General features: G+C 39.6%; 1 protein-coding gene across 3 annotated transcripts in view; it reads right to left on the bottom strand.

Moving 5' to 3' along the window:
* The window catches only part of LOC124052487 (ras-related protein Rab-26), a 71,386-nt gene that overhangs the window by 20,860 nt on the left and 31,640 nt on the right, over positions 1-18,886 (bottom strand). For all 3 annotated transcript variants that reach the window (XM_046376782.1, XM_046376783.1, XM_046376785.1), the window contains one exon: positions 8,168-8,220. In XM_046376782.1, coding sequence (XP_046232738.1) covers positions 8,168-8,220 — 53 coding nt within the window. The remainder of the gene's footprint in view (positions 1-8,167; positions 8,221-18,886) is intronic.

The following is an 18,886-nucleotide window of genomic DNA, read 5'->3' on the forward strand; positions in this document are numbered from 1 at the left end:
ATGTCCCCTTTCTTTGCAGAAGCAGGAAGCAGCTGAGGATGAGGATGCTACCCCGTTATCATCAGCAAAAATAGAAAAAGGTCTGATGCTCCAGAGCAAAGAGAGACTCAATGGGAGGGCAGTGGACAGTGTATGTATGTGTGTGTGTGGTGAATACAGTATGGGCTGAGAGATGGCACACCTGCCACACAGTGCTGAACTACAACCTGTGAGACACACACACACACACACACAATTCAGGCTTGTTAATGTTAATCAGGTCAGCTAATTACAGCAGTTGTAGTGCAGACTGTGCAGTTCTGTGCAGACACGTACACACTCCACACATTGTGCATGTTGGATCTGTGGACCTGTGAAGCAGCTTTTACAGTGATGGGGTTATTTTTTTGTTTTGTTTTTGTTTTTTTTCCTGCTTTCACTTGTAGATACGTTCTTGTGACTTGTCATGCATCACATTGGCAGGAGATGCCAAATAAATACGAAATAAGAGAACTCTCACCCTTGGAACATCCAGTTATGTAGGGGGCGCTAGCGAGGCAGTGTAAAATTAAAGGGGACCCTATGGAGCTGTAGATTTTTTTTCACCTTTTATGGGTTAAATTGACCAATCAGCATATATTAGCAGAATGCTAGCACTTTATGGGAAAAATCATCTCTCATGAATGCACATTAGTATTTTTTTCACTGCAAAAACTAAAATAAAATTTGGGCTTTTTTTGTCTAGAAGTAGGTATAAATAATCATTCAAGCCATTTAGTTCCATTCGCTCCCGTTCACTGAGGACTACGTCATAAGTGCGGCCAATTTCTGTTACAGTGGCATTAATAGGGAGTGGACATGTTGTCCTTAAAAGGGCTGTGGGAGAAACACAGTGTGGTGACCAATCTAGCAGTGCACTTAAGTTACAGAGTCAAGACTCACTGGATGTTGTTCTCACCTCCACCCACCTGCACGTCGCTGTTTTGTATCATTTTGTCCCCTCAGTGCATGCAGCTGAGTTGATCTTTCAAAAGTCACACACAGCATGCATGTTTTATGCATTGGTGGAATGTAGCTGTAGATGGATTTACTATACTCTGTGTGTCACAGCTACAGTGACTGGTTAAGTGGTGTAGATCAGTGTTTCCCAAAACTTTTTATGGACCCCTACAGGCATACCACCCCAGCTATGTACATGCCCTCCTTCAGCAACTGGAATTAGCACCGCTCCTGTGCACCTGCCTGAAGCTATTATTGGCAGTAGCAGTGTGATGGGGATTTACAGACTCTAAAGATTTCTTGATTTGACTTTGAAAATGCCTACCCCAGCTGAGAATGATTTTGTTAAATATGATGCATTTAAGAAGGATTAGATTGATGTTTTTGTTTAATATGCTTATTTGCTTTCTTGCTGAGAGTTAGGCAAGAAGATTAACACGACCCTGTGCAGTGACTATGTTACTTCCGGCAGCTAGTTAGCTTAGCTTAGCACAAAGTATTAAAATCTGCTTAAAAGCAACATAATATACCCATAATCTATACACAAACTAAAATGTAAATTTAACATTTTGATTTTTAATCTGTTTCCAGTTTTTCTGCTAAACTAAACTAATAGACAATTGGTGGTAGCTTCATATTGACCTTAAAAACACGAGAGCATAGCTGCCTCATACGACTGACACTTTTCACACGCTCATCACGTACATTTTCTTGTGCAGTGAAAAATACAGTCATGACCAATAATATGGTGCTGCGAAAAAAGTACACTGCCACAACATAGCACAACAGAGGCACTGTGCAGCAGCAATTTATTCAGCCTATCAGGAGAAAGTGACAAACACAAATGCTTTATATTGTAATTTATTCCTTTACTTGCTGCTCAGAGTAATCTCAGCCAGCAGCTCTCTTTTTCCTCTTGCAGGCAGGAGTGACAATGAGTTACTATGGTTACAGGGATGCTCTGTATCATTGCTGCTCTGAAACTTCCTTTTGATTCTCAATAAGAGATTTTCAGGTTGAGGTAATGAAAAATCATGAAAAAAAAATGTATTTCAACTCTGAAATCTTTATATTTTATATCTTTCATTTTTGGCTAACAGCGCTGCTAGTTTGTGTGGCTTTAGCTGCAGATGGTGCCTTACTTTGGGTTTCAGTTTCAAATCCATGACAAAGTCATGACACTGACATGTCAGTGACATGTCAAACTTTGAATGCAATTAAGACAGGTTTGGTCAGATTAATTAGCCTCACCAGAACTATCCCAAAGTTGCAAATCAAATAATCACCTGCAATGGTATTTATCGTAGCTCTTCTTTATCAAACACCAACATTGGTTAATAGCTTAATTTAGCTGCAAAGGTGTCAGAAAATGAATTTCCTTTGTAGTCTCATCAGTAAGAATGTGTGATAGTACCTCTGACATAATCAATACAGTCAGACAAATCCAAACAAGTTCAATTAAGGACTCTTTCCTTCTCTTCTACTACCAGGCTGGTTTTCTAGTTGAATAAAATTTTGATTGTTTTTTGAACAAAATTATCCTTTCAAATCCACTGTGTTTGAACATGTGTTTTTCTCCTCCATTTGCTTTTTATACTCTGTTACAGATTTGAGAAGTAACTACTTCCCAAGCCTCCAGATTCTCCCGAGAGTCCCATTTTTCAATTCCCCCCTTCCACCCCTATCCTCCTGACTCCACATTTATGTTACAACATTACTCCATAAATTCACCACAGTGCAGGAAAACAGTCCCTGAAATGAACAGTTTTCTGGGGGAAGATCCCCAGATAACCTTGTTAGGTTTGGCAGTTTGCTAAGCTGCCTGGAGTGTGGCAGGTATGCTGATCAACCACACTTATTCATTACTAACTATGATTATTGAGTGCTTTAAAATTGTGAATTTGGCTTCCTGTTGAGGAATGATGGGTAATGTCACAGATGGCCTGCTCCAAAATGCACCAATATCGATTTCACTGCAAACTAAATTGAAAAGTTGGCAGCCCAGGGAAAGTGAATTGCCAAAACATTTCCTGTAATGTAAAACAGAATGTAAATTTGTACTAAATATAGCATTTATTTTTTTAGCCTTTTTTGTACTTTTCACTTTAAATTTGGTAAAAATGTTAATACAATAACCAGGGAATATTCTTTTATTAGTATTTTATTTTTATTGTCTCTTTATACCTGTGTTTGTTTTTATTTTTACCTAACTAAATGATCCAATTACTTCTTTCATGGTTAATTTTGTATAATTCTACATGACAATTCAAACATAGAAAGCAAAGGTTAAAGTTGCTAAAATGATTAAGGAAATATGAAAACGGTTGCAAACGGGGCATATTTCATGATTTAACCAAGGTGAATGTATGTATGTACCACACACATTTCTCACCGTATACATGCGCATTCAAGGCTACTGCAGCCCACTGAATCAGCACTGATGTATCCCATAGTGTGAATCCATTAGCAGCAGTGCCTCAGGGTGAGGGCTGGAGAACATTTGGATGATGAAAAGATGGAGATACTGTGCCCAGTGCTTTCTATCACTCACTCACTCTTACTCTGACTGCCATGTTTTTTCTTTTGCTCTTTCACTCCTCTTTTCACTCTCTATACCATCTGTAACCATGGCCACAGCTACTGCTGCTTTCAATCTGTCCTCTTTTCTGCCTTTATTTACCTTCATTTAAACCCTCTGCTTTTCTATTTCAGTAGTCCAGGGTTGTTGTTTTTTACTTAACATTTTATTTTGAAAGACTAGTATATTTGCATTCATTCTGATTAGTGTGGATTGTCAATGTAAAAATCATCAGTAATCATTTCGCATTTGGCTTCTTAAGCCTCTTTCAGACATGCACCTAAACATGATGTCAATCTAACATCTTATGCTTGAATAAGCCCCGAAACACTTCTACAGAATGACAGCAGCAGTTTTATTAGGCTGGACTGAACTTCCAACACGGCACAAGCTTGAGCCGAAGGCTGTCAGATTAATATAAAGGCTGCCGCATTGTTAGGTAAAATACACATAATGTCCGGCCTTTTTGTGAGCATTTCAGAATAATCCATCACTTTTATAATGCTGTTTATGTTGCTCAAGAAATTCTGCTTATGTTAAATCAGTCAGTAAAACATATGTGTCAGCAGGAAGTGGAGACATCATCCATCTTTACAAATGTCTGTGGTCTGCACCAACTCCTGAAGGGAAATACCTGGCTCTTTACCTGCCAAATGCTTGACCAAGTTCCAGACAGATGCTGAACAGGTAGCACACAGAGCTTTTAATTTTTTCTTTCTGAAAACAGCTGACACAATGATGTGAGCACGAATCAGAAGAGTCCAGTTTGCAGGGCAACAGTGAGCTGAAGGTGCTTCAAAGCTCTATAGAAGTGAGGTGAACTGTATTGTCAGGACAGTCAGCAAGAATAATCCCTTTCACAAAAACTTAGTTGTATCATGCACTGTCAGCATAAAAATATCAGTTATCAGTTGCTTTTTTTAATGTCTTCTCATTCTCTGAGGAACTTTATTAAATAAGCATCTGAATTCTAATAAATAGTTAAATTGATGTGAAAATATTAGAGGATTTACAAAAGCGAGAAGGGAGTGAAATTAAAGCCTCAACATCAAAACAAGCTGAAAAAAACCAACTCTGCCAAATCTTCGTGTTCAGTACGGTTCACAGCGAGCCTGCTGTCTGCAATACACGAACACCTAAACGTGACGAGATCGCTGCAGCTTTTCATGTGACAGTAATGTTGTCTTCTCCTAACAAAGAACAGAAACCTTCATATATGATTACTGTATCTATGGCTACATCACTGTGTCTTCACATTTGCTCATGCGATATATACGCACAACCATAAGCCTTTATTATTACTGATGGAAGTAGTGAAACATAATGCTTTGCAGGATGTTAAAGCTGTAATTCCAATCTGGTTCTTCGGTGGTCAAGGACATGTCCGTGATCACTTTGTGCTTTACTGGTCGTCATGACAACTGGGTTCATGATTGCATAATGCGATTGTGATTTTTGAGCTTTTATTTTTCAACACAGCAATCATTTTTACCATCAACATTTTGATTGGACTGTGGGACTCATAATGGCCCATTATAAAGAACTGACATATTTATATATATACATATACGTATATATATATATCTAAAGCATTTCTCCAGAGGCACTACAGACACACACATCCTGCTATGTCCAGTGTATTCAGATATGATTATGCCCCACATGTGCACTTTATGAGATTGTTAGATGTGATGAATCACACAGGCTTTTTCAGACTATTTCCCAAGTTGCATTATTCATTCTGTATATTTTATCGCATGCCTGCAAATACAGTGTTTCAGGAGCCTGAAGCCCTTAAAGCCCTTAAATCCTTTACAACTTTCTAAGAGGGCTTTACAGCTGCTACTATGGTACCATTCACCACACTGGCTAAAGACACGAGCTCACTTGCTCATTTGTAGTCACTCACGTGCCAAATGCACATGCATGAACACAAACAGAGGAGCACAGTGGTGCACACATACGGACAGATTTTTATTGGTATTGACCAGCACGCTTGGGCACACAGGCCACAGAGAAAAATCATTAAATCATTAAATCACTGAGAGCCTTCTCACAGCAGGGAGGCTTCGTTGTTCCAAAGATTCCAACAACAGTAAAGTAAAAATCAATTGGATGTACACCCAGTGTCAGCTGGCACAAGGCCAGCTAAACGTTTGGGGACGAGAGGAAACAGAGCAGACTACAGGGAGCTTAACTGCTTGCACAGTTATGATCAGTGGAGATTCATTTTTTTTTACTTATGTCATTTGTTGCATTTACAACATGCTGTTTCTGCAAATGGACTGGATTTTTTATGCGCTCACTTACTTGTTGAAACTTTTACACTTTCAATCTGATGTACTTCAGCTACTAAAATCTTGGTGACCTCCAGATGAAAAATGCAAGGAGCTTAAGATCCTGATGGACTCATCTGCTCGGCTTCCAGTTATTGCAGTGCACTTACAGCAATAAGCTTTATGTGCAGCAGCAAGTGCTTTGCCCCAAGTTTCACCTCTCAAGCTACACAGTACAACGTCTGCCCTACTCTGTGATCAGTCAGAGCTGTACCTGCTGCCTGAAAGGACGACTAAAAACAAGATTTGTAAACTCCTCTGCATCTTTTACAGATTTAAAAAAAACAACAAACAAACTGTGATGCCCAGAGTTTCGGTAAATTTTCATCCAGACAGGACAGTAAACTTGACCATTACATTACATTATATACATTACAGAATATCACCAACCTTGTTCTTGTCTTCAGTAGAAGATCAGCTTATTGGAAATAGGGTTCTAATAAACAACCATTTATTACGTAACATCATCTTCCCTCCTCCCTTGTTTGTCCTTTGGTTTTTTCCATCCCTATTAGCTTCATATACCTGATAGAGTGATTTCATGCAAATTATTTAAAGCCTAATGAAGGTAACCAGCTGTTTGGAGAGAAGCTAAGCGGAGTCTGTTTCTCTGTAGGGACTGCTCTCCCTCCTCTGTCAATGAAGGCATTTACACACCTAAACACACCTGAGCACACAAGTGCATTCAGGATGGGCACCCAGGCATACCCATGAAGACCCACAAACAGACCTACCCACACACTCACAGACTACAGATGTTTTTGCAGACTGTGCATTCAGGAGGTTGTCCACTTATCAAAAGGTTGATGGTTCAGTTCCTGGTACCTGCAGTCTACATATCAGAGCATCCTTTGGCAAGACACTGAACCCCAAATCTATTGTGTGTTTGCGTGAATGGCTTTTGCTCCTGAAGAGCAGGTGGCACCTTGCATGGTATCCTCTGCCAGTGTATGAATGAGCGCGTCAATGGGTGAATGCTGACTCGTGTTGTAAAGCATTTTGAGTGGTCAGTCAGACTAGAAAAGTGCTAGATAAGTACAGACCATTGTATCAAGCCTGCCAGACTGATATGGACCCTTTCCTCTCTTTGATGTGTAATACACACACATTTATAATGGCTACATTATGCTCTTAACTCTGTTCTGCATTAATCAAAGGAGAGTAATGCACCTACAAGGGATGATGGGAGTGACACCAAATGGGGCAGGATATGGCTGGAAAATCACAGCTGGAGCTGACAGCAAACAAAAGAAACGCTGCAACTACAAAGAGATGGGTCCATTTGGGGAGGAAAGCGAGCTCTAATCTGCACCCCGTCATGCTCTTCAGTTTGGTCACGTTCCTTCATTTGTTCCCACTGTGGTCATCCTCGCTCACAGTCCTCATCACTCATCATCCGAGACCTGCTGTGAGTATGAGCGAACCCCCTGCAGTTTACTTTGAAAGCTTTTTTATCTAACTACACATTCTCAGACAACTTTACATGAACACAATACAAACTAGTACAATCCAAATTATATTTCTGTTTTGTGTACATGGGGGGACAGCATTTAATATATATATATACATATATGGATACAATATATGATTTGATGTTACATTTATCTGCTCTATGATCTAAGGTAAGCATTCATGGAAAATCCCATTATAGATGTCCAAAGAAAGATATGCTAACCCACAAAAAGAGTCACCTGCACCTTAATCTAAAGGTTAAAGGGTGAGTATGGTTATTCCACCAAGCAGCACCATGAGGCATCCCACCTGGGCTACACTGAGGGATCAGTGGTGATTTCATCCAGGAATTATTACACACTTCAGGCAGCCAGACAATTTCTTTCAAGAGTGAAATTATGATGCAATCAAAAAGCTCTTGAATCTTGTTAATATGCACAATTGTCGTTCCATTCAATTTCTCGCCCCTTATTCAGCGCAGCATGACAGTGACAGCAAGCTAAAGTAGTTCAAATATTCCCCCCCCCAGCAACATCTTCTTATTTGGTGATCCAGAGGTGTTCCCAAGATGAGGTATATAATCCAGCACGTTGTGGGTATACCCTGTGGAATCCTATGTACAAGCTGTACCAAAACCTCCAAAGGGAGGTCCCAAAGATGCATCCTTATCACATCTTTGTTTTGATGCTAAGGAGCACCAACTCTGCTCCAAGTTCCCTTTATGTGTGTGAGCTCCATATCCTATGTCTAAGCGTGAGCCACACGATAAAGGAAGCTCATTTTGGCCATTCAGAGAGAGGGGAGAAACTGTGATTGGTCTTACCCGGATGTTGTCAAAGGACGCTTTGTTAGTGACATCATAGAGAAGGAGGAGAGCTGAGGAGAGAGAAGAAAACACACACGTGAAATTTTCTTGTACTTTCCTGCTAAATGTAACAAAACCATATTGGAAAATCTGAGTTACAGTCACTTTCTCAGTAAAGAAACATAGTTAACCAAATGTTATTAATACACACTTTATATCATAACCATGACCAATCCGTATACCTGTAGAGTCATTGTAACTGCACTGCGAAATATTCTGCTGTCAAAGAAATTACTGCAGCGGTTGTGTGAGAGCAGCAGTAACGAACGATAATGACCAGCATTAGTGTCACAGTCCCATTAAACCCTTGGATGAGAATTTTCTCTTTGCTTCAGAATGCTAGCCAAGCCAGAAGCCAGAACAAGGTCAATCTGTTCATATAAAGGCAGATAATTCTCCGTATATTTTAATTTGAATTATCTTTCATGGCATCATGTTTTTCAGTGCTCTATCATTCTGTCTTTCATCTCTGTCCTTGTATATCATAACCAGCTAATTGAATTGAATGAATGTGTGTTTTTATTTATTTTTACAATTTCCTTGCATTTTTATGAATAGCTTTTCATGTTGCAACAGAGTTATTTGTTATAAGTGATTAAGTTGTTTTGTTCACATGTAGAGCTGCTTTGATTTCCTACTTAAAACATCAGGGTAGCCTAAACAGTAGAGACGGCTGTGTAACAATAATAAAAATAACAATAATAGTTTTCTATGACACTGTAGAATTTTGTGAAAATTTGCTTACAAAATGTTGGTTGCATTGGGTAAATACTGTAGTACTGTCATGCCTACTCCCTATGATGCTCCACACAAGGTTAGGGCAACATGATTGGTCATGCACAAATTTAGGATTGCACTCTTACATTATGTGTACATTACGTGATTTTTTTTTTATTCCTGGAATTCTTTTTCTTCGTCAAAACTGAGTCGCTGCATCACCCACTAAATAACTCGACTGTCTGTCTGAGATCCTTGTGTTTTTTGACAATAAACACTAATGCAGCCTTGAGCAGGAAAGTTTTAAATGTTTTTCACAAATGTACTAGCATTTCCTAAGATGTTTAACAGACTTTGATGTGTTAAATGTGTGGAGCTCACAGTAAATAAATGCATCCTAAATCTAATCCTAATCTAAATTCTAGAAAAACTACTGAATCACAATACTGACCTCAGAAATAAACTTTCAGTTTTACTTTTTAACAAAATCTGTACATTGCTCAAAGGAATGCAAATTAGAGCATCTACAATCCAATGACATTTGGCAAATTACATATGTAATGTATCGTACATATGTGAAGTTACAAAAAAATTGGTTGGTTTCACACGGGACATGAACAGCAGCCTCCTAGGTGAAAGTCCTGTGTTTGACCCATCTATCCAGTCCAATATCCTCTCTGCATGTACCTTTGCATTTGAATTCTGCATTTGCTCCCATTGTAATTACTATGGACACTATCGATCCCCAGCAACATAAACACTGGCTGTTTCAGCATCAGTAAACAACCAATCAGTGTTGTCGTTTTTCTGGTCAGGATGAGACTGTTGCAACTTCAACTTTATTGTCCCTGAGGGGAAATCTTCTCAGAAGATCATACAGGCGCAGGGGCTAATGCCTGGGACATGCCACCTACCACTACCTGTGACTAGAATTGCAGGTGCAGATTTAAGAGACATGACTATCAATTAATGTGTGTGTTTTGACACAAAAGCTTTCATGGCTACAAGAACTTTTTAAGCTTACATGAGAGAAATGCATGGAGAAAAACTGTCTTCAACCATTCGCTGAGCAAAATGCTGAGGTTTACCATTTACCACTGCATTAGTATTACACCTGACGACATAATGACACACGGGAATTCTAATTACTTCCAAGTGCACCATGCTGCCATACAGGATAATATCATCTCAGGTATTATTTAGCACAAACTAGAGGGTGTGTATTATAAAGTTCTGTCAGACAGAAAAGCTCATTACACCTACGGGGGCGATTGTAGCTCATTTTCTCAGCTGGATCAACCTTCACTTGAAAGAATTAGGTATATATTAGAAAGGCAAATTACCTCCACAGCATCTCTCCTCCTCCTTCTGCATGTACGCCTTCCAGCCATCTTCTCCTTTACTTACATCTCACTCCACCCTCATTCCTACACTTGTTTTTAACCCCTACGCAAACCTCTACCCCTCAGCTGTGGTTGCATTTACACCAATCTAATTTGGACCAGTTCCTCTGTTTGTTTATTCCAGCCAGTCCATGAAGAATGTTTCATGAATTGTAATTACCATGAGCGTGGTTTGGCTCTGTCAAACTGAGAAAACAGAGAGGGGGAGAGAGAAGAGAGAGGTGTATGGAAAAACAGACAGAAGGAGAGCGATATGACCTGCCCCATGAGTTAATTTCCTCTCGAGTGGCTCCTGTGCTTACCAGCCACAAGAAGAGCAGAGTAAACAGCAAGGAGTTACTTTCTTTCACTCTCCCCTAATCCATTTACGTCTTGCCAAGAGGACAAGACAGACAGAGCTACTTTCTTACAGCAGTAAAGATGCAGAGAACGTTGTTTTTGCACTTGTAGATTCATTTGATAGCAAGAAATATTCAGAGGACATTTGTGTTGCACAGAGGATGAATCAGAATGACTATGTTGATCACCTGACCTTTCCTCTAGCGCCACCAGAAGATCAAACCTTTCTTATTCTTTCATCCTAGTAGTATCTAGGTATCTAGATAGCATCTGCAGTTTTTTTTGGTTTTTTTTGTATAGCTGTTAATGGTTCCCAGTGATTGTGTTGTTATCACTCTGCATGCAAGTAGGATATTCCAGAAGTCCCTGCTCCTCCTCCTCCTGAGGCATTCCCAAATGTCACAACTCTCACTTTGGCTATGGGGACTGAATGGCTAGTTACAATCATCCAGGTACTCCAGGACTCCTTTCATTTGTATTTTTGTTCGATGTACACTATTTTCAATTAACCAGACTTTTACCTTTTTTCTCAATATTCTAGGAAAATTAACGCTAAAACTTCCCTGCTTAAGCCAAATGCAACCTATCAGGCTCTGTATTACACACAAGATTAACTATTTGACTTTGTGGGCCACTACCACCTTGACTGTCAAAGTTCCTGCAGGACAATCTGAGCAGGAAGGCATGGAGTTCGATGGAGTGAAGTGATCCATAAAGAGCACTGCCATCCTTCATCTCTCAAATCATAATGTGCATCAATAATCACCAACTGACCTTGGCTGTTCTCCCTCTCTTCAATGTAAGTCACATAAACAAGCGACGCATGCATACAAATGTAAACAGACATAGACTTGCAATAAACTGTGAGGGGTTTATATGATTGCTGAGTTTAAGGTTTTGCAAAATAACGATCCTGATATCATATTATCCATAAAACAGCAATCAATCCTAATTTGATTGGGTCACAGCAAAAAAGAGATTCAGGAAGAGAGAGAATCAGAATCAGAAATCCTTTATTAATCCCTGGAGGGAAATTCTTGTTTCTACAGACAATTGCACATGCAGTATTCCCGACCAAGAGGGGTGAGAGGATGTGAAAAAGGTTCCTGAACAACCAGGAATGTTGGGGTTATATATACTTTATGTTAGTACTCAACACTAGTATACATGTACATGACCTTAATCAAGAAATTCTCCACATTTTCCTAATTATTGCTGTAGTTATTACTTTGCATATTTACATTTTATAAGAAACTGATGAGTAATAATAACATGATAAGCCTATCTACTGTTTAATTAATCAGCAAGCTGAAACTTGCCATTCATATTGTTTGTTGCTTTTTAGTGAAACCTCGCTGACTTTCTTACCAAAAGTTAGGTAAGAAGAGTGATGCCACTTTCATATCTGTAAGCTAAACATAAAGATAAAGCTAGGGGATGCTAGCTTAGCTTAGCATAAGGAAAGAGGGGGGGAAACAGCTACCCTGCTACTGACCAAATTAAGGTTGTTAAGGGTACTGTGTGGCACTTTTCTTGATCAGGTAGAATGAATTCCCGCAGTTACTGACCTGCTCAAAATGATAATACGAAATGATTAACTCCCTGACTTCTGCTTGCGTATGAATCAATAAAGTAAGGTCGACAAAGTGTTGTATTTGTCTAAAGACTTTGCACAAAGCCTGGCTGTTTCCTCCAGTAGTTGTGCTAGACTCTTTACCTCTTGGCTCTGCTTTCATATTCAGTGTAGTGGTATAAATCTTCTGATCCAACTACTGTAAAGCAAAGATATAAGCATATTTCTCTAAATATTTGTTTGAGTATTTCTATTCTAAAGCATCTGTACGTCTTCTGCCACTTGTTATAAATAAAAAGAGGATGTTGTGAGACACTTGTGGAGTTTCAAAAGAGACTTTTACAGAGTGATTTCCATGAACACTTAGAATGCTGCCAGAATGGCAGTTAAGTACCAATAGCCACTCTTCTGCTCCATTACTGAAAATTAAAAGCACGCCTATGATTACTCCGCACTACACCTGCTAATGAAAAGTCAGCATGTGTGTATGTATATGTGATAACTCACTGATGAGTTTCACTTTGTTCCTTCAGGCAACTTGCTGCCCCAGCACTGATGTTGCTGTACGACAGAACGAGAGGGAGAGTCTGAAATGGCAAACAGCATCCCCTCCTTCCTTCACATTCTTTATTTCTGTGACAACTCCAGCGGCAGTTGTCATTTTTTCCTCCTCTCCAAACTAAGCACGGTCTGCGGGGCTCCATTCTACGGTCTCCATTTTAGAAAGAAGTGGCTCAATCACAACGACATGCGATTACTGGATTCCCCAGGCGTAGTGAGACCAGAGCCCATTAACATATGGAGCCAGTCTTTTCAGATAAATGCTAAAGAGAAATGAACAGGTAAAGCATGTGAAATGTGATAGATCAATATTTGAAGATGATAAAGTGAACCAAGATATTAAAACCTTCCTCTCTGCAGATGACCAAGAGTAAAACCTCAAAAGCATATTTGACTGTGACCTTGACTGTTTTAATATGCAAGAAGCAAGACAGCTAAGTGTGTGTGTGTGTGTGTGTGTGTGTGTGTAGAAGACAGAGAGTTTGATGATGGATCACACAGCTCAAGGCTCCCTATGTGAGCAATAACATCAATGTGTTGTTTCCAATTGCCATTTCCTTCTTCTCCATCCGTCTCCCTCCTTCCTTCCCTTCCTTTTCACCTCCATTTTATTCTTTTCAACTACTTCTCAACGCCCTCACTCCTTCAAACTTTGACCTCTCAACTACTGAACACCATAATACTCCCCTCTACAATGAAACACGCTTCACCCCCTACAAGCTACCCGCGACTGAGGCCTACAGTCACACATTAGTGGCCCACAAAATCAGAATAAAAAATTACGCAGCCAGGATGAGATGGGCGGTGAGGTAACGATGTAATAGCATTCATTCAGTATGCAACAAATGTAGCCTCAGTGAGTCCTACACATTTATTTCAACTGAGAAACTGAGAGTCAAGAACAGGTCCAACTAAAACACAAACAAGAAAATAAATACTGCTGCACTGTTACTTTAATTATTATGGTATAAGGTATAGCAGTGAAATACATTTTGCAAAACACAGGCGTAGTGAGTAACTGTTTTATTGTAGAAAAAGAACCTTGAGTCAGCACCTCATTTTGGGAAGCACTGTACTTTCAGGCTGCAAATTGGCCCCCGCTGTTTTTAGCCTATGTTTGTATCCACTTAGGCTAATTTGCACAATTAAAAGTATGTCGAATTAGCTATGATTAATTCCTATTAATACCCTTATCATGATGCATTATAATGATGATTCTCAGTTCTAGAGTTACAGGAAGCATCTTTTTGCACAAGTTATAACTTATAATACAAAATACATTATATAATCTAGTCTATATGTTCAGAGCTGTCCAAGTTATGAATTTGAAAAGGAGTATGATTTTTAACGCAAATTCTGTCAATCAGGCCCTATTAACCTAAACTGCCTCCATGAGCTGCTCCAACTGTGAACTATGATGGTGAGATCAGTCTACAGTAACTAACTGCAGCTGTCCCTTTCACTTCACATCTCTCCTTTACGCATCCTCGTTAACACTTCTGCACCCCCTCTGGGGATGCACGCCTTACTGGTTGCAACCCTCTATAATGAACCAATTAATTGAGATACTGAAATATCGACGACATTTTTTTACAATTCTATACATACATACATTTCACTATTCAATAGGTCTGGCAGCATTCCTTTCAAGATACTGAAAAAGACAAAGAATCCTGAAATCTAAGACATTCTGTTGTCCTAGACCACACAAAAATGCAGTTTTTAAAGCAAGTAGATAAGCTCAGTTTGATGATTTTCTTCACTCTAGATGTATATTTCAAAGTTAAATCATGATTACATTATGTGAAGGCCAATGAGTTATGAATATTTCATAGAAATAACACATCTATCAGTTGGGTGATCAACCCAAAACTTTGGTCCAAACTGAAATGTCTTTTGTATGGATTGCTAGAACATTTGGCAGATATTCATGTTGCACAGAGGATGAATGATGATGACTTCGGTGATCTCCTCAGCACCACAATCTAGCTGACATTTATGGGTCTAAGTGCTGAGCTCTCGAGAACTGTTGGACGGATTAATGCGCAGTTTTGTCTAGACAACTGTGGTCTTTGTAAACTTTGATGATCCCCTGGCTTTTCATCTAGCACAATCATCAGTCAAAATGTGAATTTGACCAATGTTTTGGTTTATGATCAATTAACTGCCAACTGACATTTCCATCAGCCTAACTGTATTTTACGTTAACGGTTTCATTGCTTTGACTACAATGACTTTACTGTTAGACCATCCTTACCCAAACACTAATATTATCACACATGCTGTACCTTTTATAGGCTACTAACAACATTATAAACCCCTGACATAGGTTGCCAAAAATCTTTATTCTGAAGCTCTGATCAATGTGATTATATTCAGCTCATCAAAAATGCAACCTCAACTTTTATCTAGATTTAGATATTTAGATACTTTTACTTAGATAGATTTCACAGACTTCACAGAGCCACTAGCATGATCATATACTCTTATTTTTTCCATTTTGATGGGTGGGAGTTCAGCTCAAACCTTGCTGCAACAGGGTTTATGGAAAATGCAGCCTGATGTAACCCCTAATCATCAAAGCATACCAGTTACTGTCTAATTTGAGATAAATTCTGATAACTGGAAAATATTCAGTGTAATTAAGTACCCTCAGCTCAAAGGCATTAATGAAAAAAATTGTGAGTGACTTCAAAGCCATAACCCCCCCTCTGGAGGTTACAAAGAGAAGGCAATGAAGGCCATTACAGAGAAATTAAGCAGCAAAAGCACCTCGTTCTGAATGATACAGTCTGAACAACCCCTTTAAATCATAAACCACCATTTGGAGCAGTCGTCTGTAATGTAGCCATTAACTGTGCCATGAAATCTATTGAGTCTGTCGCCCTGTTTCTTTAAATTCATCATGCTGGCTTGTTATCTGCAATAAGGTAATGGGGAAAGGACACGGGAAGACCTTCATTTCAAGCTGAAATGTCATTTCATTTGCAAACGTGACATCTCACAAAGTGATGATCACACAGTTAACGGTAGTGAAAGTGTTTCAGTGATTGCAGTTCCTTTCGAATACAATCATTCAACAGCTACATGCCTGTATATCATTAGTCATAAAGGATAAGTTCATGATGGGGTGGGAAGAAAACCATTCACACTCTTCCATCACCTGAACACTCTCGAAAACCTTGAGCTCCATTCTTCTTTAATTCCTCTCTGCTGTTGAGGCGTAATGCCACTTTATTCCAGGGTGAGCTTCTATTGAAAGCTCTACACTGGTTTTGCGCTACCTTTTCATCCATCATGCTCTTTTTATCTTGAGTCGTGCCTCCTGCCTTTTGTCTTCACAGTGTTTCCAGCCCAAAATAGAGTGTTGAAGTTCTTTGCATATTTGAACCGGTCTGATTGTTTTGTTCCTCTGGACATCTTGTATCCCTTCTCGATTTAACAAATTTAACAAAAATAGTTTATTTTACCTAATAGATCCTGTTCTTCTCTCCCACTCAAGCCAACATAACATCTCTATTCCTCTCATTACCCTCTCTGTTATTTGCACATCTCTGTCCCTTCCTTTCTTGTCTTCCCAACTCGTTACTTGTCTCCCCAACTACATCAGCGTTTCCTCTTTTTTAACACCCTGTGGTTTCACTCCATGTAGTGGAAATGACAAACTGCCAGCTCCTTTGGGGGAAAGGGGTAGAAAAAGGCTGCGGCTGGTTTCTGGACCCAGCTGGACCTTTGCGGTGCCCCCTTCCAGATGGGCCTGACAGATTGCACTGGGCTCACCGCAACCACCAGCTCATTTGCACTGATTGTCTGGATCTTCATGCTCACTCATTAAGGGCTTAATGACAGCCGAGATTGGGGCCAAAGTTAAATAAAACAAACAGCAATAACTGTTGAGGAACAAGGTTATCACTGAGACATGATCTACTCCCTAACAACTACCACTGAGTTGTCTTTGGGCAAGGCATTTTCTGTATTTCAATATGAAATTTGTGGTGTTTTTGAGTTGTGTTTTGTCTATGATTTTGCTAGTAAACAACTATTTCATTAAAGTTGGCATTTTCTGGAAAAAAATCAAAAGTGAGCACACCCACAATGTTGGTAATAATCAATTACTAAACAACAACCACTTGACTTCTCAATGCATACTCACATCTTCACAATCAATGATTGCAGTATGGCATTATTACTAGTAGAAATGATAGCCAAATATACAAAATATAAGAATAAAATTATGTACATCTTTGCTGCCAAGCTTTCAGTGGGTTTTTTTTCTTACACACTCTCAGCCTCAGAACAGTACAGTACAGTACAGAGTAGTGTTGAGTCTACATCAGCCTCTGAGAGACAAAAACAGCCCACAAAGGAGAGCTTTATTCACAAGAAATGACACTGGATTATGACTCATTTGTTGTACAATCATCTATTTTAGCTTGAGTAGTGACATAACTGTCAATCTGGAGATGTTCCTGTTTATTTGAAAAATACTGGCAGGCCGTTCACTTGACATTTTCATTGACACTTGTGGACACTTTTCAATTCAGCAGCTTATGTGCTTAAATCTTTTTCTAAACTCATAGCAGATGGCAGTGGAGCTGTTCAGTGGCAGAAAACTTTGGCTACAGTGAGGAGCTCCAAAGAAATATGTAGCAGAGAGAGCAGAGCATATTTGCCTGATGTGTTTCATGTGGAGATGACAAAGAAGAACAAATACCAAAAAACAAGTTTACAGTCAGTGATTCTGAGGCAAAGTACGCTATATATACAAAAGTATTGGAACACCTGACCAATGGCAATTTGGTGACACCGTATTCAAAGTGCATGGACATTTGTGTGGAGTTTGTCCCCCTTTGCGGCTATGGCAGCTTTCGCTCTTCTGGGAAGGTTTTCAGTGGGATTTTGGAGTGTTTCTTTTTGTGTTTATGCAGGGGAGTGTTTGTGGGGTCAGGCACTGGTGTTGGACAAGGGGGCCTGGCTGGCAGACTCCATTTTGGTTCGTTACAGGGGTTTTTGATGGGGTTGAGGTCAGGGCTCTGTGCAGATCAGTCAAGTTATTCCACATCAAACTCATCCAACCATGTCTTTATGGACTTTGCTTTGTGCACTGGGGCACAGTCATGCTGGAATAGAAAAGGGCCTTCAACAAACTGTTGATACAAAGTTGGAAGCATAGCATTGTCCAAAATGTCTTGGTATGCTGAAGCATTAAGATTTCCCTTCACTGAAAGTAAGAGGCTTAGTCCAATCCCTGAAAAACAGCCCCATACCACATCTGAATTCAAAAGAAGTCTGTCCGAATACTTCTGTCTACATAGTATATTTCATACACTGATCTTCTATTGATTTAGGCATCCTTTCATCTTCTTCTAATTATTAATATTAACTGTATTAGCTTCTGTCAGATTCTTTCTCCAGACGTGCTTTTGGAATATAAATCTCATGTCGAGGCACAGTGATCATTTGGTCTGTTTTAGACATCCGACTTGTTCACTTCTACCTGCCGATGCTCAGAAATGAGGCACAGTCCTCTAACAGCCTGCTCTTTACATTTCAAAGTCTGACTCACACACACACAGAAAAAAAATGTCCATTAGTTCACAGGAACTGACAGCTTTCGTGACAGCTGCATTTGAGCTGCTTCCTCTCCCCTGGTTCTCCCCGTCAGACTGAATGAGCTTTATTTAAAAGTCAGAAACAGACGGACAACTCGGAGGAGCTGGTTCGAGGCTCCCCTGGCGCCTTGTTAAAGATCAGCAAGGGTAAACTGTTGCACTGACGGATCAGAATAACACCGGGCAACTGGCCAGCTACACATACACACCAACACACACACACACACACACAGTTATATACACATTATACACATCCACTGACTCAGAAGGAGGGTAAAAGCACATGCATCTAGCCACGGGTAATGTGAACACTCATGCAGTTCCATACAAATCCATCAAAAACACATATACACACTACAAATGTGTTCACACATACAATCACACTTTCATACATAATGATACAACCGGTACACATTCACAACAGTCCCATATCATTATGATGCTATTGTATCCTGCTGAACAGGTTCATGTT

Source organism: Scatophagus argus, chromosome 21 (assembly GCF_020382885.2).
Source record: "Scatophagus argus isolate fScaArg1 chromosome 21, fScaArg1.pri, whole genome shotgun sequence".
In the NCBI taxonomy this organism is placed as follows: Eukaryota; Metazoa; Chordata; class Actinopteri; family Scatophagidae; genus Scatophagus; species Scatophagus argus.